Source organism: Bufo bufo, chromosome 2 (genome assembly GCF_905171765.1).
Source record: "Bufo bufo chromosome 2, aBufBuf1.1, whole genome shotgun sequence".
Taxonomy (NCBI): Eukaryota; Metazoa; Chordata; class Amphibia; order Anura; family Bufonidae; genus Bufo; species Bufo bufo.
In genome coordinates, this window is record NC_053390.1 from 165,504,593 (window position 1) to 165,526,180 (window position 21,588).

Genomic DNA, 21,588 nt, shown 5'->3' on the forward strand with positions numbered 1-21,588 from the left:
CCTATGGGGAGAGCGCTTGGCGGTGGCTGGACCCCGGGGTCCTACAGCCACCACCTTCCCCACTCCGTTCTCAGTGTAGCCGTGGGACCGGCACCTATCAGACAATGGGGGCATATCCTAGCAACATGCCACCATTGTCTGAGATGGGAATACCCCATTAAGTTTATTTTGAACTATTCTAAATAGGCCATAATTAATTTTTGCAATATACTTTTATGTTCTTATTCTAGTGACCTAATAAGCACCAGACGTTCAGGTGTCTATAGCGCTTTTTTAAATCTGTGCTCTCATACACCAGCGAGTGTGGGGCCGCAGTGTGCGCACTACTGGCAGGAGCACACATCGACGCTCCTGCCTGTACCCGTGCCGCTCTGCTAAAGCTGATGTACTATGCCAGGCTTGAGCGGGAACAGGGAGGAGTAGCAATGTGCTATACCAGCGCCAGTTCGCTCCGCTAAGACCTCTGCATAGCACATCAGTGCAGATCTGCCGTGTGTGAATATACCCCACAACTGAACCGCAAAGCCATACTCTTTCACAAAGGGAAGGAATGATAATATTTTGCCACTTCGTCCTGACGAAGGAATGTGATCATTTTGAAGCAGTTTTCTCTCTTTAGATCTTATTAGCAGCCATAATATTTTATCAGGCTGAGAGACAGCAGGAGAGCAGATCCCTGGTGACTTTTCCCAGAAAGCCTTGTCTGTCCACTCAGGGAATAGGACACACTGTGGTTTCTTACAATGTCACTCTGTGTCATTATTAAATGATGTACCATCTGTACACTTTAATAATAAATTGGCAGCAGATGAACATATATTTTCAAAGCTTCACAAGTGTGACTGAAATACCCCCTCCCTGTTAAATAAATCTAGAATAAGTTCTCTAAATAATACAAGTGGCTGCACTGCGGTTGTCTAATATGGAGAATGGGACTTGTAGTAGTCATTGCTTGGAGCACCTATGTATTCTTTCAGGACAGTTTGCCTGACTCCTTATTTAGGGTTGTGTTCATGTTTGATGAACATCTAAAAATAAGGTCAGATAGATGTGACAGTAATTTTCATTGTGAGATATCTGCATTTTTTGTGACTGCATATAGACCCATTCATTTCTGTGGGGTCCTGCACACATCTGTATTTTTTTCTGGATACATTTGACCATTCTGTAAATTATAGAACATGTCCTATTCTTGTCTGTATTGTGGTCTTTCTGTTTTTTATAAAATCTAACTTTTATAATATGCTAATTAGCCTCTAGGAGCAGGGGGGCATTGCCCCTGCTCCTGGATGCTCCGTTCTCCCACCTCTGGACACGCCCCACTGCACTTGATTGACAGGGCCAGGCAGCCTTGGTCTCCTCCTGCCAGCCCTGTCTGCCATGTATATCGCGCCTGCGCCGTCCCGTTCAGTATTCGGCGCAGTGAGTGAAGGACTTCACTCACTGCGCCTGCGCTGAACGGGACGGCGCAAGATACATAGCAGACAGGGCTGGAAGAAGGGGCTAATTAGCATATTATAAAAGTTAGATTTCTGGTGTAGCGGGGCATAGATACAAGTAGGAATAGGCTAGTTAAGCTGGGTTCACACGGGTGAGATTTCCGCGCGGGTGCAATGCGTGAGGTGAACGCATTGCACCCGCACTGAATCCGGACCCATTCACTTCCATGGGGCTGTGCACATGAGCAGTGATTTTCACGCTTTATATTGTGCGTTTATCATGCAACGCATGCCCCATAGAAGTGAATGGGGCTGTGTGAAAATCGCAAGCATCCGCAAGCAAGTGCGGATGCGGTGTGATTTTCACGCATGGTTGCTAAGATGACAGTCTATTCACAGTATTATTTTCCCTTATACCATGGTTATAAGGGAAAATAATAGCATTCTTTAATACAGAATGCTTAGTAGAATGTCAATTGAGTGTTAAAAAATATTAAAAAAATTAACTCACCTCCTCTTGATCGCGTAGTTGCCGATCTCTTCTTATTACTTTAATCATGAGCTGCCGGCTAAAGGACCTGTCGTGATGTCACATCACATGGTCCATCACCGTGGTGATGGACCATGTGATTGGACCATGTGATGAGACGTCACCACAGGTCCTTTGACAGGTCCTGAAGAAAGAACAGGAGACCGGCAGCTACGCGATCAATTGGAGAAGGTGAGTTAATTTTTTTTTTTTTTTTTTAACCCTCAATTGACCTTGTACTAAGCATTCTGTATTAAAGAATGCTATTATTTTCCCTTATAACCATGTTATAAGGGAAAATAATTACATCTACACAACCTTGAACCCAAACCTGAACTTCAGTGAAGAAGTTCGGGTCTGAGTACCACATTCAGTTTTTTATCACGCGCGTGCAAAACGTGCGATAAAAACTGAACAACGGAACGCAATCGCAGTCAAAACTGACTGCAATTGGGTACCTACTCGCGGGGGTTTGCCGCAATGCACTCGGGACGCATCCTGAGCCAAAACGTGACGCCCGTGTGAACCCAGCCTTAGGTTCAGCTGACATTAGCACATAGCTAATGTCAGCTAGTTTAATGGGGTTAATTCTGATGACCGAAACCCTGTAAAGATGAGCAAGCTCAAGAGCGCAGCAGGCGCCATGGCCACCAGGTTTCTGCTATTTTAAACAGGAGATACCCAAGGCTAATGTCTGTGATCGGCGTTAATGCCGATCACAGACATTTAACCTGTCAGAAGCTTTTCTCTGAGTGCTGCTTTTTCTGGGCCTGAATGGCTTCTCTGTGCTGAGATCAAGAAAGCTTACGTCCCTCCGAAGGTTCCAAGGCTACTACAGCAATAGTTCCTATGTGGCAGGGCTCCAAAGGGACACATTGAACGTCCCATAGGTTGCACTGGAAATTCATTTCATTCCAGGGAACAAGTGATCTAACGATCGCAGGTAAAAGCCCTACTAGGGTCAAAGCAATAGGAAAAGGACAGCGCGGCACTCCTGTGAGCCTCTTCACAGTTAATCAGCAGTGGTGCAAGGTTTCGGAACCCCTCTGGTTCTGAGGATGTCATCAATATTAAACACCTGGAAAAACCCTTTAAAGGGGCTGGCCACTATATGGTTACGACTGCACATGTACACCCCTTTTCAGGAGAAGCAGAAAAAAAATATAGAAACCAAATTGCATCACTTTTTTTAGACATTTTGGGCACAATCTGGACCTATGTATGTTAGTACCTTGGTAAATCTGATAATGTAGATTTTTCTTTGTTAGTTTACGAAGTGATTCATGACTTGTGGCTTTTTCATTCCCTTTGTTTCAGTTCTGGCAGACAGGCTGTAAATGTTGAGGCTGTGGTCATGATAAAATACTTCAGTGTAGAAGCTCTGCAGGGGCCTGGAGGTGGTCTTCACCAGTGACCCAGTGCTCCCTCTAGAGGCCGTACATGGCAGGATGCTCGGCTTGCTGGACTGCGTTGTATTTGGGAATTGGTAGTAATGGCTGCAGATACTTTTTTTCTGAGGTATATATTAAAATGGATGACTACACCAGTTATCTTTTTTATAGTATTTTTTTTTTTTTTATTGTTACCGCTCTTCCTTGTAAAGAAAAAAAACCCTACTTTTGAGTGTTAAATAGTTCTGTGCTATATACACCCTAAACCCTTTAGGTCAGTCTAAAAGGGAATTTGTCACCATTTAGCTGTATGAACTGCAGTACTACATGAGTCACTATTTTTTTTATTGTCATCCCTCCCCCCTGCTGCAAGCCCTCAAACCCCCACATGGTCCGGACGGCTGAGATGTGCTCACATAATGCAGAAGACTCTGGACAATGTAATCTAGCGGATGGGGATGAACGGGTCAAGTGGACAGAGAGTGCGACAATGACCGTGATCCTGACTCCATCTGCAGTGCTACTCGTGTATTAGATTGGTGATTAGATGAACGTCCAATGTTGGTGGAACTGTCCAACCATCTAATGTGTATGGCGGACTGGCGGTGGCCCAACTTTCCCCTAATGGCAGTTTGCAGGGGGCAAATTGGGCTGTTGGATTGTTACATGGGCGATATGGCCTCTCCCTCTGGAGAACACATGGCCAGAGGCCATGACTATGCTAATAGGGCAGTGATGGAGAACCTTTGAGAGACCGAGTGCCCAAACTGCAAACCAAAACTCACTTATTTATCGCAAAGTGCCAACACAGTAATTTAACCTGAATACTAATATAGTATATCCTCCATGTACTATGTATCACTTAGCTATAATAGGCTTCCTACATTCAGTGCGCTGCCTGTGCTGTTCATAGTGCGCCCTGCGCTGATGAATGGCAGGAAAGGTCTAAGGCATATTGGTACACCATAGACTTTTTCCAGGGTGCAGATGCCCACAGAGAGGGCTCTGAGTGCCGCCTCTGGCACCCGTGCCATAGGTTCCCCACCACTGTAATAGAGGCTAAATATTTTCGTGTCAGTAGGCGCTTCTTTCCAGGACATTTTGGAACCACGTGGGAAAGGACCCTAATGATGACTTTCTCAGTAATGAAGACTTGAGTACGTGTAGATGAAGTTCTTTGTATTCTCCTGTGGAAATAGAAGACAAGTCTACATTAGTGATTGATTGTGTAGGATTTCAGGTCCTGAGACCCCCTCCTCCTGACCACATACCCACAGGGAGGATGGAAGGCTTTGGTTGAGCACAGCGCCCTGCGGTCAGTCCCATGTCCTTGGAGTAGAATGGCGGCACTATGGCTGCACTACTGCTTCTTCCTAACCTCTCCCTGATGTCATAGGTTGTAGTGATCATGGCGGTCCCACCAGTCGGACCTTTATTGTCCAATCTGTGGATAGGTGATAAATATTCTCTGCTGGACCCATCGCCTCCTGTCTATGATGATAGGGGTTGTCTCACCCCAGGTCCATGTCCACCATACTGTCCACACAGGTTTCTTCCAGCCACACAAGACATGGCTGAGCAGGGTGTGTGGTGGCCCCCAATAGGGGACTTCCCTGGATGACACCTCTCTGTCCTGTGGGGGCTGTGAGGTTCCCCATTCCGACAAGTAGCTGCTTTAGAGACAACTTGAGAGAAATGTGCTGCAGATCTGCGATGGCGGAAAGCCCCCGTCACATAGCTGCGAGGAGGTGGTCACCCAGCTCTGCCAGGACCAGATGGAAGCGGAGGAGAGCGGCCACCTCAGCCCCCTGGCCTGCAGCCCCCTCCCTCCGCTGTGCCCCAGCACCGCCCCTCGTCACTCGGTGCAGCAGGCAGACAGCTGCTTCTCCTCACCCCGCACACACGGAAACTTTCCCTGGCCGCCCCTGCCACCTCCGTGCCCGGCTCCTCGCACTGTACATGGGGCCGGCCTCGTCCTGTCCCCGCTGAGTGCGGCAGAAGTTGTGCGGGGCTGGAGCAGGGGATGTGCGGCGCGTCCTGGAGCTCTCCCATGTGTGAGCCATAGCGGCAGGAAGTCTGGCTGCAGCCATGAACGCCGGGCTGGGGCTAACCTATGGGGACGACAGTGAGGTAAGTGACTTACTGCTGCTACTGGGGGCAGATGTGTCATTGGATGGTACCCGCCGTGACCCCTCAGTGCTCCCCTTACATTAGGGTGTCGGTGACTTTCTACCATGGCTGCAATAAGAGTGCTGCCAGTCTGTGTCCCTGGTATTGGACCATATTGCATTGTGTTTGATGCCATGCAGAAGTTTCTCCTCTTCGGTTTCCCTGTGTCTGATCTTGTGGGCAGTTTTGCATACAGTAAATCCTTATATCTCCAGCTCCACCAGGTTTTATGTAATGAATGTAAAGCCAGGTAGGTGGCTCCACTTATTCTCCATACTGGACGTGAAGACTTGGTTTCTGCCTCTTCCCTGTAGCTCTGTGACTTCATTAGTGGAAGTGTGGACCATTGAAGTCCCTAGAAGATGTCAAATAATTCCGGGCCTTGGCGTCTGCTGATTATGTGTCTCCTTGTGACAGTGGGAAGCACAGCTCATTATATCAGGTCTCTAATCCTGCGCTAACACCATCTTCTTATGGGCGCTGGCGGTAATGGGCGGCTGCTCGGTGCATAAGATTAATGTATACTCGCTGAAGTGTCAGCGATGGGGATGCTTTCTGTCACAGTGACTGGGAATGTGATTGTCACCCCCTCGGACACTAACCCTAATTGTGTGGTCTGCTGCACAATGTCTTGAGAGAAAAGTTCGATGGCCGCAGTCATCCATCACTAACATGGAGCAGACGCCAGCTCACTAGTTGTAATCCCATTATAGTACGTGGAGGATCTGCTACTCTGACAACTTTTGCCAGTCACTCGAATTGAAACTTGCAAAAAAAAATATATATATTTTTTTTTTTAGAAAGAAAGCAAATATATGTAACGCTCTGGGACTTGCCTCTAAATGGGTGAATTTTTATAATGTGTTCTCCAGCAGAGCTATGATCTAGTCTTCAGTCTTCCATAGACCTGTGGGAGCTATTATCTGGTATCCCTCAGTGGCACAAGATGCTTTCTCTCTGACAGCATAAAGTATTGGTCCAGGTGACGCCATGTGAGGGGATCCTTAGGCCACATGTGCACGGTGTGTAGAACATCCGCTGAGGAATACAGGACCCGCTAAGGATACGTTCACATCAGAGTATGGAATCTGGCAGAGGAGCAGAGCTCACCATATCCCGCTTGGTCAGAAAATACCAGGAACCGCTGGATCTGTGACCAAATTCAAAAGTAAAACATACAGATTTTGGGGCAGAAACACAGAAAAATCCACCCAGAAATCTGCATTAAATTACATGTCATGTGGATGTAACTCTTTTAGTGCTTGTTCACACGGTGGATTTTGAAAACATGCTTTTAAAATCAGAGTGGAATCCACACTAATTTTAAAAGCAGGGTTTTTTCAGGACTGTTTTAGTGCAGTTTTGTTGTGTTTTTTTTGGGGGTATACTTTAAAGGGTTTCTGTCATCAGAAATTCTGTTATGTAGCTGACTGACATTAGCGATGTGCTGTCAGCACTACATAACAGTGGGATTTATAATTGTGTCCCTGCCGCCGTTCTCCTATAAAATACACTTTTAAATTATGCTAATGAGCCTCTAGGTGCTATGAGGGCGTTGATTCAGCACCTAGAGGCTCGGTCTATGAACCATTTAGCACACCCAGGTCCTCTTGAGTGACATCCGACGTCCGAAGGCGCAGTGAGGAAGCCGGCACCAGGAGCGCGTCCTTCACTCACTGCGCCTGGGCTGAATACAAAACGGGACCGCGCAGGCGCGGGATTTCTTTGCCGATCAGGAGAAGTCGGATGTCACTCAAGAGGACATGGGCGTGCTAAATGGTTCGTAGACCGAGCCTCTAGGTGCTGAATCAATGCCCTCATAGCACCTAGAGGCTCGTTAGCATAATTTGAAAGTGTTTTTTATAGGAGAACGGCGGCAGGGACACAATTATAAATCGCACTGTTATGTACTGCCGACAGCACATCGCTACATAACAGAATTTCTGATGACAGAAACCCTTTAAGCCGGGCTTGTCCGGGCTTTTACTATTGCTCAGGAGTTGTATGAGGAGACGGCACGCAAAGGCCATAGACAGCACCGGTGAACAGGAAGAGAGAAGGGAGATGCACGTGCGCGAACACCAAGCGCGGTCTCCTCGTACAGCTGAAAGGAGGGGTCCAGGGTGTAGGACCCCCGCCGTATTTGATATTGATGACCTATCCTGAGGCAGGAAGACTGTTTTGGTGCCGATTCCGTGTTGAAAACTTGGAAAAATCAGCGTAGAAAAACTACGGGCTTCACACAGCATTTTGCTTCTACCTGCTGGAGCTGACTCAGAAATATGCATCAAAAACGGCACTGGCTTCACCCCCTTCCTTCCCAAATAAAATAAAAATAAAAAATGCTGTGTGATACTAACCTTCCAGTCCAGTTATGAGAGCCTGACATTACCAGACAACTGTGTCCATCACACGTCCAGGACAGATTATTATTAGCTGAAATATTGAAAACTTTGAGGAATTGATGAAGTTTTGCAGTATACTTTCTTATTGTCTGAAATTGTTATCTAACACTTTGGGACAGTTTCAGGTTGGCACACTCTGTAACCGTGTAAAGCGGCTGTCATCCGTGCTCCGGTATTCTGTGCATATGTTTCACAGCTGGAAAATGACATCCAGAAAGGGCCCCTTTGTTTACTAACCTGGTTGGGCTTAGTCTCCGGGTGCTTGAAGAGCTCAGCCAAAAATCATTCTACTGCCCAATCAGTAGTAAACAGCACAGCAATCCTATGTGAGGGTACCATTTATAGGGCGAGGGACCACTACAGCATACGGTTTCACTGCACATCCGGTCAGGTTTGAAATTGCTGTTTTTCACTGTAGTTTTTTCAAAGGAAAAAATACTTTCCAAAGACAGTGTCCCATTACCATAACGTTTCCCCTATTCTCAAGATAAAGCCTCATGCACACGAACGTGTATTCTTTCCATGTCCGTTCCGTTTTTTGTTTTTTTTTGCAGACCCTATACAGAACCATTCATTTTAATGGGACCGCAAACAAAATTGCATTCCGTTTCCATATGTCTGTATTTCCGTTCCGCCAAAAAATAGAACATGTCCTATTATTGTCCGCATTACGGACAAGGATAAGACTGTTCTATTAGGGGCCAGCTATTCCGTTCTGGAAAATATGGAATGCACACTGACGTCATCCGTATTTTTTGCAGACCCCAAAATACATACGGTCATGTGCATGAGGCCTAAGGGATAGGTGGCTGCTCGCTAGAATGGTGATCCATGCTGAATGGAAACAGCATTCAGAGGGCCCCCGCACTCAGAGCCCTGACGATCAGACACGTATCCTATCATGTGCATAAGGGATAAGTTGTTATAATGGCACAACCCCTTTAAGTGCCAGTGGCTTAATCTCACTGTTTCCCTATGACAGGGAAGTTGCAATTATTGCAAGAATCCCAACCATTTTGGAGTTGTTATATTTACCATGACCAAAAGTTGCTATGGTTTCCTAGGGATTTTCCAGGGGCATGATATGGAGGGCTTATCCACAGGAGACCTTCAGTTTACTGTGTGCGCTGCACATGCACAGTGAAGTGTATCATCCTCTGCCCCATAGGTGCAGTTTGCATTTGCCTAATGGTGCTGGACAAGCCTTGAATTTTTTCCCAGTAAGTTCGGATTTCTAGAAGAGGAGATGGTTGATGGTCTACATATTGTGTCAGGTTCCCAGAAGCAGACTGTAAGAGATGGTGCCACAGCCAGGTGACCGGGAATAAGAGTGGGTTCTAGAGGCCGGCTGACTTTATTGCACTTTCACAGGTAACGCTTTGGGAGAGGCCGTTTTATAGTGCGGAGCCACCATAGACATACATACAAGGTGACCTTTGGTAGTGCGGGGTGATAGTAGGGATGGGTTCTGCAGTTGTAGCAGATGTCATGTCATTAATTAAAATCTATATGAAGCAGTTTTTTATTTCATTTTTTGGATGCACAAGGCATATTCTGACTGCAGAGCTGGAAGCTATTGTAGCCTGTCATTTGTGTGTAGCTCTTCTTGAAGACAGGTTAGGCTACCTTCACACCTGCGTTAGGCACGGATCCGTCTTGTATCTGCACAGACGGATCCGCACCAATAATGCAAATGCTTGTATCCGTTCAAAACGGATCCGTTTGCATTACCATGAACAAAAAAATAAAATACATTTTCTTTCCTTTTTTTGTTCATGATAATACAAACGGATCCGTTTTGACTTACACTGAAAGTCAATGGGAGGCGGATCCGTTTTCAATTGCACCATATTGTCAGTGAAAACGGATCCGTCCCCATTGACTAACATTGTAAGTCAGGACGGATCCATTTGGCTCAGCATCGTCAGGCGGACATCAAAACGCTGCGTTGCGTGAAAAACGCAGCATGTTCTATATTCTGTGTTTTTCACGCAGCCCTGGCCCCATAGAAGTGAATGGGGCTTCAGTGAAAAACGCATTGCATCCGGAAGCAAGTGCGGGTACAATGCGTTTTTCACTGACGGTTGCTAAGAGATGTTGTTTGTAAACCTTCCGTTTTTTTATCACGCGTGTCAAAAACGCTTCAAAACGCATTGCACCCACGCAGAAAAAACTGAACAACTTCAACTTATTTATGATGAGGTGCGGGCCTTGTGATAAATTAGGCGCATCCTCCGGCAGTCTGTACCGCTTAAGGCTCTATTCACACACATTTTGCGGAACGGAATTGCGGACCCATTCATTTCTATGGGGGCGCACAATGTGCGGCCCGGATACGGAAATGTGCACCCTCACTTCCGGGTCCGCAATTCTGATCCCGAAAAAAATAGAACATGTCCTATTCTTCTCCGCAATCAAGATTGGGCATTTTCTATTAAGTGCCGGCGGTGTGTGGTCCACAAAATGCGGAACGCACATTGCCGGTGTCCGTGTTTTACGGATCTGTGGATCTGCAAAACACACATGGACGTGTGAAATGAATGGAGCCTAAAGGTGCTGTCCAGGATTCTGAAAATGTCATTTCATTGTGTAAACCTCGTCTAGTCTCCTACAGAGTATAATAGTGTACCTGTCAACTTTTCCACTTCAATCTCCATGCTCCCTCTGCACTCCATTATTTACAACCCGATCTTCCAGGTTGTGGGTGTAGAGGAGTTGCAGCCACAACGTCAGCCCGCTACACCCTCCATCATCCCCTTGATGCTTCCTCCTAATGTCTCCTCCCTCAGCCTCGACATGACATGCAGCTGACTCCGCCTACCCTGCTTGTGGATTCAACCAGCCCATTCCCAGATCACATGGGTCTGACATCACAACCATTCGGACAGAGGGGATCACGGGAGGCCTGGTCATGACGTCAGAGGAAATGGTCTCCAAAGAGGCTGCAGGTCACATGACCACATGTCCAGATCTCCAGAATGAAACCGAGAAGTAACGCAAGTACATTAGGACCCCATGGTTTTAGCTAATTCTGGAGCTGCTCGTTAGTGGCTTATACTGTGGCACATAAACATATGTATATTTGTGCCAAGGGTAGAATCTGTACTTCTTTTGGGCAGCAAAGTATTGGTGCACGTCTGCCTGTAACAGATAAGGGGCCGTTTATGAAGACTCCCTACACCAGTTTTTGACATTAAAAAAAGTTGCACGGCCCAATATGCGACTTCTTAGGTGCACACATGTATTTACGCAGCCCTTGACTTGGCAGTGGCGTTGACCATGCCATCAGCTCCAGCACATTCACTAAAGTCAATCTAGGCGTACAGACTGACAGAGGATAATGATGACGAGGCCTGCGCCTGGGGCGTCAATGACCGGCATAAAATTCTGGTCTTTCATGAATGACTCCCAATATATTGGAAAGAATAATGCATTAAGGGGTTTAGTACAAGAAAATCTGCGGCATGCCCTTCCTGACACGCGGTCATTGTGGATTTGCAGGAAAATACACAGCAATGAATTTCCTTAGAACTTTTACCATAAGCATGCTTTACTCGCAAATATGTACAGATTTCACAGTTGATTTGTTATCTGTGTAACTTCCCTCTGTTTGCTGCAAATATTTGTATTCTTCATGGTTGAGGAGTCTCAGAATCCAGGAGATTCTTGTGTAAACAGGGGTTGTCCTCCTAGTCGCTAAATCTTCATTTAGACGGGTCATGCGCTGACTAAGTCCGTCTTGCTGCAGACTCCGAAATGATTATGATGATACTTAGATGTTCCAGTTAGTTTTGTTTTTTAGCTGTGTGTGGCTTGGTTTGTTAACCTTTCGGCCATGTTCACACCTGATGTATTTGTTTTGGTTTTAGGTTTTCGATGTGGATTCCTTACAGAAATTCAGTAAGAAAGCACAGTACAATGCATGTGAATAGGGCTTTACAACAGCCTGTGGAAAATATACATAGCCTCTTTCTCACGTCTGTGAATCACTGATGTGGTGGTCGTGTTTTCCACGGACGTCACGCTTACCCATTGACTTTAATGTGCTTTTCATGGACCATTAGGGCTCATGCACACAACCCTTTGTTTTTTCTGCATCCGATCCACATTTTTTGCTTGCCATTTTTTTGCCTTAGGCCTCATGCACACGATCGTTCAGTTTTTCGCGGTCTGCAAACCGCGGATCCGGAAAAAAAAGAAGCTGCCCGTGTGCCTTCCGCAATTTGCAGAACGGAACGGGTGGCCCATTGTAGAAATGCTTATTCTTGTCCGCAAAACGGACAAGAATAGGACATGTTCTATTTTTTTTTTTTTTGCGGGGCTACAGAACGGAGCAACGGATGGGGACAGCACACGGAGTGCTGTCCGCATCTTTTGCGGCCCAATTGAAGTGAATGGGTCCGCATCCGAGCCGCAAAAACTGTCGTGTGCATGAGGCCTTATTCTGATGTTGCAGTGGAAATGTTGTGAATACACAGAACTGGACTCAGATTTTAGTTCATTCCTTGGCAGGGGTTTGTTCCTCTGAGATCAGTAGACCCCCATCTCTTGCCTCATGTGGCATAAGGAAAACTAGGTTTGTATGTACATAAAGTGCCCTGTTCATGTCATACCATATAGCATATGGAATACTGGAGAATTTGTTCCATGGAGGGAGGGCCACAATTGACATAATATATATATATATAATTATTATTATTATTTTTTTCCACAGTGCTATATACACATTAAGTTGTCTGTGGTTTGAATAAGAATGCTGTGCCTCCTTCAGTGATTCAGCCATTCTGATCAGGTAGGTCTTGTAACAAGCGGCTTCTGAGCACATTTACTGTGTCTTATGGTAAGAACGAGACGCTGTGTATATCTGAATACACATTGCCTTCGAGACACTAGAAATTCTCCAGTTGCCTAGCCTTCCACAAATGGCTCTAAAATGAGCTTTATCTTGTAATATTAATGGCATTTTATAACGTGGTGTTCTTTTAAAGGGGGGTGTATTTAGAAAACTGCGCGTCTCTGGAGGACAGACTTTTTTTCCCCCCGTGTGTCATTAGAATTCGCTCTGTGATCTGCATTCTGAACACCCCAGAAGACGGCAACAGAATCCGTCTGCACAAAGCATCTGTAATATTGGAGCCGGAGTGGTTGAAATGATGATAACATGGCAGTGTAAAGGAGTGTTGAGGAATCCAAATTCAGGTCACCGGATTTTGTTTTTTAATTTGGATTCAGGACGCGGCACATTAGTTACCTGCAGGTCATATGTGGTATTTACTACAATGAGGCTGCCTCTTACCCTGCTTAAAAAGAAGCCGCCAGAAACGGCTGTTACCCGGGATCTGCACTTACCAAGTCAGATTGGATCATCCCAGAAAAGCTTAGATTTATTTCCATTTACATGCGTTCCGTTTTCACAACGGACTGAATCCTGACCCATACATTTCAATGGGTATGTGCACATGAGCATTGCTTACCACTGACCATCTGTCCGTTTTGAAAAAAATCACAGCATGCTCTATCTTCATCCGTTTTTTACGTCGCCTTTGCCCTATAGAAATTAATTGGGCTTGCGTGAAAAACAGAAGGCATATGGATGCAACTTGCGTGGAAAACCATCCGTTTTTCACTGACGCATTCTGTACCGCTTATGTAAAAGTGGCCTAACTCTACATTTACACGACGTGTGGCCGCTGTTTAAGAACAATGGTAGTCTAGGATCTATGGGGTTATTCAAATGTGTGTCCGTAAATAACAGCCCCCATACAATTGAAGGGGAACATTTTTAACGCCCGTTTCTCAGAAAGGCATCAGTAAAAAAAACTTCCATTAAAAAGGACCTTTTTGCCATTTTTAACGGATGTTTTCTTTTCTCTGTCGTGTGAATGTAGCCTTAGGTTATCCGTGGATCTTGTTGAATTGGGCAGGATCCCCATTTTCAGCAGCCTTCTTTTTAAGGGGAAATGCTACTCAAAGCACACTACAAATTACACCTGGGCAGATGATCCTGAACCAAATTCTGGTTAGAAGTTTCTAGTTCAAGTATATATTCGCAAAAAAGAAAAACACTTTTATTGCTAGTGTCTTGCGTGCCATCATTGTAAGTGTTTTTAAATGGACACGTCACCCACGGCTCATGCCCCAGCCGTAACTCTGTTTCGTGCTTCAGTCCTTGTGTCAAGCAAATATTGATTGTCTATGATGCTGTCATTTGTGGAGCCACCAGCAATGAGCACTGGCTGATCAGCTGTAAGGGCTAGTTCACACAGAATTGGGGCCAAAAAACGATCCCAAACAGCCTCCCATTTATTTTAATGCATAGCAGCACTTGATTTTTATTTTTTTCCCCCCACGTGAAAAAAAGAAGCCGCATGCCCTATCTTGCGCAAAATCTGTACTGAATCTCTCATTGAAATGAATGGGAAGTTTAAAAAAAATGCGTCTACACATTTTTCTTAGTTTTTTTTTTGTGCAAGTCCACGGCACAAATTGCAAGCAGAAAATGCAGTTTTGCATTAAAGTTTACACTTCAAAAAACTGTCTAAAAGAGTTTTTAAACTGGATTCCATACTGGTTTTAAAAGTGTTTTTTCAAAATCTGTCATATGAACATACCCTACAAATGTTATGCTGTGTAGCCTCTGTATTTCCATGAGAACTGTGTCGTGTATTGATCCTACACATCTTCTACCTTTCTATATTCTACGTGAGATTCCTGTTCCTGGTAACCACCACCACCAGTCATTAGAGATGTTTGGGGATAATTTACATCTGACTATATGAATACAATATACGAACATATTGCTGCTATTCCCTTGTTAAAGGTGTTTCCAGGGTTTTCATGTTTATAGTCTTACCTCAGGATAGACCATCAATATAAGCTCTTGGGGGGTCCGACACCTGCACCCTTGTCTCGGAAGGAGGTGGTTACTGCAGTGCTGATCCCAGTCACTTCAGTGGGTGCAGCTTTATAGTAGTTTCGGCAGCAGTTGACTCGTGGGGTTGCAGGGTGTCAAATCCCTGATGATCAGATATTGATGACCTGTCCTGAGTGTAACCTGTGAATTCAGTGCACACCCAATTATTTTTTTCAAAGATATATCTTTTTAATCTTTGAGAACATTCATGGTTTCAATAATCATTTCTCAGCATGATGATGATGATGATGACGACGATGTTTCGGTCGTGGTAACTTTTTTCAAGTATCATCAGTGGGTACACATATAGGGGGAGTGCCGAGTATGTGTACCCACTGATGATACTTGAAAAAGTCTCCTCAAAGATGAAAAAGATATAACTTTGAAAAAAATTGCATGTGCACTGAATTCACAGCTTACTCGAATTGGGTTGGAGAACCTTTTTTAGTTGCACTTGCACCACACCCTACATATGGTGTGCTTCTCCAGTATATCTCCTGTCCTGAGTGTAAGCCATCAATATTTAAATCCTGGAGTACCCCTTTAATAGGGTGTATCCTTGGACTGATCAAGAAGTGCCAGATTGTGTAAGGACAAGTCCTAATGCAAGGGGAATGAGAACAACCAGTTACAAGTTTACTCCTATATTTCCAGGAGGAATAACGAGAGCAGCACAACGGATTTATTCAAAAAAGTGATCCAGCATTGTTTAATTTCAGTATTTACGTGGAAACTAGCAGTACTTATCTAGTGGTTCCAGTGTTGCCACTCTGGTTTAACCTGCCTCACTCTGTTTACTTGGCTGCAGTGGTGACATCACGTTGACAATACTTAACTGCTGCAGCCAATTGCTGTCTTCAGTGGTGTACTGTACAAGACCATTGATGGCAGTGATTGGCTGCAGTGGTCATGTGCCATATACCAGCATGTCACCTCTGCAGCCTTGTATAGAACCAGTGAGACAAGGGCCAGAGCTGTGGCTTATAGTAGCATTGGGAAGAGTTTAGGATAAGGGGTCATGCACGTGACCATATTTTGCATCTGTGTGCACTTTTTACAGATTGCACACCGAACCATTTTTTTCTATGGGTCCGCAAAAAAGCAAACCTCTGTATGTCTGTTCCTCAAATTAGATGTCCAATTCTTGTCTGTATTTCAGTGATGGGAGTGAGAAACGTGTATTGCACGTAAAAATATCTGGTTTTTGCAGATCTGTGGTTTGCGGACTGCAGTACGGACACGGAGTGCACAAGCCCTAACTCGGAAAGCGCTTTAAATGAGGCCCCAGAATCTGACATTAATGGCCATAAATATTAAAATCTCAGAAAATTCCTTTTAAAGGGGTTGTCTGAGTTATATAAAAACTCTTCCGACCCTTGTAAACTTCCTAAAATAATAAAAGGATAATCACCCGTCTTCTTCTCTGCTACTTCCTGCGTTGGTCCTCACCACTTCGCTTTTGTCTTCCTGGCTGCAGCTGTGACGTCCTGTGCACGGCTGAGGCAGTGATTGGCTGCAGTGGTGACCTGTTCCTTTTTTTTTTTTTTTTTTGCAGACCCATAGAGATCAATACGTCTGTGCGCTATTTGCTAACAATGTGGTTCAGACACAGATGCAAAGTACGGTTGTGTGCATGAGGTTCCTTACACAAACAGATTTGCCCTGGTGTTTTTTTTTATGCTGTAAAAGCTCCAGAATAAGTGCGTTTTTTTTTTTTTGTCAAACATTTCCTAGTCCATCCATTTTGGTGGTAGGATCCGGTTGTCTGTGTGCATAGGCGGTTACTAAATTAAATGTACATAGCTGTGAGGCTCGCCTTCGTTATAATAATTTAATTTGGATCTGCTGTGTAGCCTTCCATGTATTTGACAGATTGCTTCCAGATGTTGTCCTGAACTTGCTGCTTGTCATATGCTGGAGCATTTAGGAATTGGTCGGGTGTCGTGTAACGGATGTGTTAGTGCCTTCCGCAACAGGCCTAAACTCCTGAGGATTGTAAGGTTGGAAAATACAGAGGGTTAAATTGTAGAAAATGTTATGCCACAGGAGAAATCCCCCAAGTTAATTATATTGCGCAGCACAATTTTTGTTAGAAGCGTAACGTTGACTCACAGATGAAGAGTTTGGCTTTATGTTTCACAATAGTCTCCTTCCACCACTGACTATTTGCCCTCACTCAGTGACGTATCTTCATCTTCTACTGAACCGCCATAAAGCACTTTTATACAACTCGATCCACCACTCCCAGGAAACATGTTTCAGCTCATATCTCAATTACCCTATTAAGATTACACATGATTCGATATGGTGACTGAGATGCCGCAACAACATTTGTAAGAACAACATCCCTATTACAGATTACAGCTAGTGTTTTGTGGGACCACATTTCTGGATGAACAGTCTGTTGTCTGGAGCAGAACACCACACGAGGTCTTCTGTTGGATGAAGCTTACATGAGAAACATATACTGTCCAGTGGAGAAGACAACTCTTACTGGCACTGCTTGTAATGTCCCAGAGGGATGAAGATGATCAGGTGGCAGAGTGATTGCACAGTTTTTATGCTATGACCATGTTCTTCACAAGAGTTGTCTTTTCTTCTCCATTGGACTGTTTGCATTCATGGCCTCACAGTAAACACTGGGATGGATGTTGCAGACAACCCTTCGCATATCTTAGTCTTGTGGACTGACAAGTGCATTCTAGAGCTGCTTGTCCTGCAGTAGTTGCACAACTCAGCCAAGTGAGAGCACATCCACTTGTTTTGGGGGAACTTATTAAGCCCTACACTCCAGAATGCTGGCTTCAAAATCTAGAGCTTTATGACTTTTTGGGCTCATGTCCAAAAAAAACAAAAAAATAATTGTGACATTTTGCATTTTTACATAACTCAATACAGTGTTGAAAAATGGATGGTAAAGTAGTCATGGTTAGTCTGATGCGCTGGTTGAAGCCAGACTTGCCAATTGTACAATATGAATGCAATCTTAAAGATGACTTGTCACCAAAAATGGAATGCAACCTGACATCACTATGGTATAGAGCAGGAGAAGCCCATCAGATTGGTATATAATTTTGTGGGAAAAATTCCACAAAACCAATATATATATTATATGCTTTTCCGACTTCCTATGACGCTGGGTTCAGACCTGAGCGTACTGGATGGAGCGCTCTGTATGCGCGATTCTACGGGCGTCTCACATACGCGGCTCCTGTGCAAGCGAACGCCCATTGTCGCGCGTTCCCGGAAGTCCTGTACTTCTTGGGGCGTAGGGCGTTTTACAGCGCGTTCGTACGCGCTGTAAAACGCTCAGGTGAGAACCATTCCCATAGGGAATCATTGGTTCTTGCCTGTTGAGCGTTTTACAGCGCGTAGGAACGTGCTGTAAAACGCTCAGGTGTGAAGTGAACCCAGCCTGAAGAACATGGGTACAGGAGGGGTTTGGTTATAGCACTCACTGTGTATATAAGTGTACACAGAGAGACAGCTCCCTTCTGTACTGATAGCTCTTCACAGGGCTGCAGATATAAATGTAAAAATTTTACTGAATGTTTTTCCACAAAACTAAATATCAATCTGCTCAGCTCCTTCTGCTCTATAACATGGTACTTGCAGACTGCACTGCATTTTTGGTGATAGCTCCTCTTTAAGGTCCATTTACACGGATTAATCATCAGGCCAATTATCGGGTATGATCATTTGTAGAAATGCTCATTCCCAATAATTTGCCTGTATAAATGTGCCAGCAATCACCTGGTTAACAAGCAAACCGTTATTCATCAGGTGATGATGTCTTTCGGCCTGCAAACAAAAAATCATTGGGAGTCATTTACGACGGGCGTTACACCAGTTTTTGTCATAAAAAAGTTGCAAGACTCCATTTTGCTACTTTTTAAACTCCTGTGCAACAATATTTTGTCTCACTGTCATTTTTTTACACCGTGCCCGCCACTTGGGAGTGGCAGGGACTGGGAAATTGGACCTAACACTTTTACTACCTTTTGTTCTTGAAAAAGTCATAAAAGCAGGGTAAACACTACTTTAGTCAGTGGCTGGAGTAGTTTTTTACTCCAGGTGCACGGACTGCCGGAGATGCACCTAATTTATGATGAGGCCTGCACCTAATCGTAACTTACACTTTCTCCGCCATCACAGTGGGGAAACAAAGGCTGCTGTAAAACACAAGGATTCTCTATATGGATGAGCTATTGCAGTAGCGATCAGTTGTCCCCATACAGGGGAGATTATTGCTGTATGTAAATCACCTCCTCTCACAAGGAGGTAATTATTAGAAACGAACGGTTTGTTTCCAATACTCACCATCTACCATCCACAAAAGAAACGCCAAATCTGAATGTGGCCTAAAATCATGTAAGCTACTGGCTTTGAACAGGAAGCTCAGCCTGCACATCCGTGTTCTTTATTCTCTATTTATCGTACTCCATACTTTAAGTAAAGTAATGTGTGTGACACTGATTACATGACGTCTGGTATAGAGGCGGGCCATACAAATCTGTGTCACCCTAGGATGTGCTTTTTCTTAGGCCCCTTTCACACGGGCGAGTTTTCCACGCGGGTGCAATGCGTGAGGTGAACCCATTGCACCCGCACTGAATCCGAACCCATTCATTTCTATGGGGCTGTGCACATGAGCGGTGCGGATGCGGTGAGATTTTAACGCATGGTTGCTTGGATTAAAGTCTATTCACTGTATTATTTTCCCTTTATAACATGGTTATAAGTAGGGATGTCCCGATACCAGTATCGGTATCGGGACCGATACCGGACATTTGCATGAGTACATGTACTCGTGCAAATGTCCCCGATACTGCTGCCGATACCTGTGCGCCGCTTCTAAATGTGTCTGTGTCCGTCCGCGGCCTGCCCCTGCATCTCGCACAGCAAATAGAGCTTCAGAGGCAGCAGCAGGCAGTGTAATAGGAGCCTACAGTGGAAGCTAGCCCCGCCCCTCCCCGCCCTCCAACCAATCAGAGGCAACCAGCACTGACTCACAGCACAGGGGGAGTCGTGCAGGGACTCCGAGAATCGTCTGAGAGTTTATTAGTTAAAAGAATCGAATGAGTCACAGACACTGTCACCGAGTCCGTGCCAGGCTCCCTGCTCTGCGGCTCCCTGTAAGTCCGTCCGGGGGGAAGGGGGGGCATTATTAGCATAGCATGTAGCGGAGCTGTGTGTGTACAGGGTGCATGTAGCAGAGCAGGAAGTCTGGTAGTGACACAGTCTGTGACTCATTCGATTCTTTTAACTAATAAACTCTCAGACGATTCTCTGAGTCCCTGCAATAACTATACATTGTAATTACATCACAGGCTGCTCCACTGCATTCAGTGCAGCAGAGCTGTGTTTGCCAGGAGCGAGTCCCTCCTGACCTTCGGTTCACTTGAGAGCCGACTCAGCAAGTGAACCGAAGATTCGATTCATGAATCGGTTCTTTTGAATGAACTGATTCGAATGAACCGATTCATGAAAAAGATCCGAACTTCCCATCTCTACCGGAAATGCCTCTCCAGAGTCCACACACCCTCTGACCTTCTCAGAGTTCGCCTGCCAGTAGTTTTAAAAGTTATATGAACCGACCCTAGTAAGTGTATAAAGCTTAGTTAGAAGATTATAACCAGCCCAAGTGGTCACAGACAGAAAGAAATAAAGGTGTTGTGTCTGTCTTCTATGGCCCTGGTCCTTCCCTTCCTGCCTGCAAGCTGCACATTGATCTCTAAAAGCAGGCATTAGGGCAAGAAGAAATATACATTACTGTATGATGGCCACAAGACTATTATACTGAGGAGGGGCTTCAAAAATTGTTGTCCTGACTCCTTACAGTAGCGTCTCCTTGTGGCCCTCATACAGTATAACATCTCCTTGTGGCTGCCCCCATACAGTATAACATCTCCTTGTGGCTGTCCCCATACGGTATAACATCTCCTTGTTGCTGCCCCCATACAGTATAACGTCTCCTTGTGGCCCCCATACAGTCTCCTTGTGGCTGCCCCCATACAGTATAACCTCTCCTTGTAGCTGCCCCCATACAGTATAACGTCTCCTTGTGGCTGCCCCATACAGTGTAACGTCTCCTTGTAGCTGCCCCCATACAGTGTAACGTCTCCTTGTGACTGCCCCCATACAGTGTAACGTCTCCTTGTGGCTACCCCCATACAGTGTAACGTCTCCTTGTAGCTGCCCCCATACAGTATAACGTCTCCTTGTGGCTGCCCCCATACAGTATAATGTCTCCTTGTGGCTGCCCCCATACAGTATAATATCTCCTTGTGCCTGCCCCCATACAGTATAACGTCTCCTTGTGGCTGCCCCCCATACAGTATAACGGCTCCTTGTGGCTGCCCCCCATACAGTATAATGTCTCTTTGTGGCCCCCATACAGTATAATGTCTCTTTGTGGCCCCCATACAGTATAATGTCTCCTTGGAATGTTATAGTTCTGTTTTTGGACCTTTTGGTTGGTCAGTGGTCAGAAAATACATGTGTGTGTATTTTATTGTTAAAATTAGTATCGTTGAGTACTTAAATAAAAGTATCGGTACTCGTACTGTCGGGTATATAAAGCAACAACAGTACTCAGTCTTAAAAAAATGGTATCGGGACATCCCTAGTTATAAGGGAAAATAATAGCATTCTTTAATACAGAATGCTTAGTAGAAGGTCAATTGAAGGTTAAAAAATAAATAAAAAGTTAACTCACCTCCTCCAATAGCCGTAGCTGCCG

General features: G+C 45.1%; 1 protein-coding gene across 4 annotated transcripts in view; it reads left to right on the forward strand.

Moving 5' to 3' along the window:
* MCC (MCC regulator of WNT signaling pathway) overlaps positions 1–21,588 on the forward strand; it is a 315,415-nt gene that overhangs the window by 77,274 nt on the left and 216,553 nt on the right. Inside the window, exons 1-2 of one of the 4 annotated variants that reach the window (XM_040421631.1) lie at positions 5,200–5,484; positions 20,486–20,493. The exons of 2 other annotated variants lie outside the window; for them this stretch is intronic. In XM_040421631.1, the coding sequence (XP_040277565.1) occupies positions 5,448–5,484; positions 20,486–20,493 (45 nt within the window). In that variant the 5' untranslated portion in view covers positions 5,200–5,447. Of the gene's footprint in view, positions 1–5,199; positions 5,490–20,485; positions 20,494–21,588 lie in introns of those variants that run through there. One more of the 4 variants, XM_040421632.1, reaches the window with a different exon arrangement.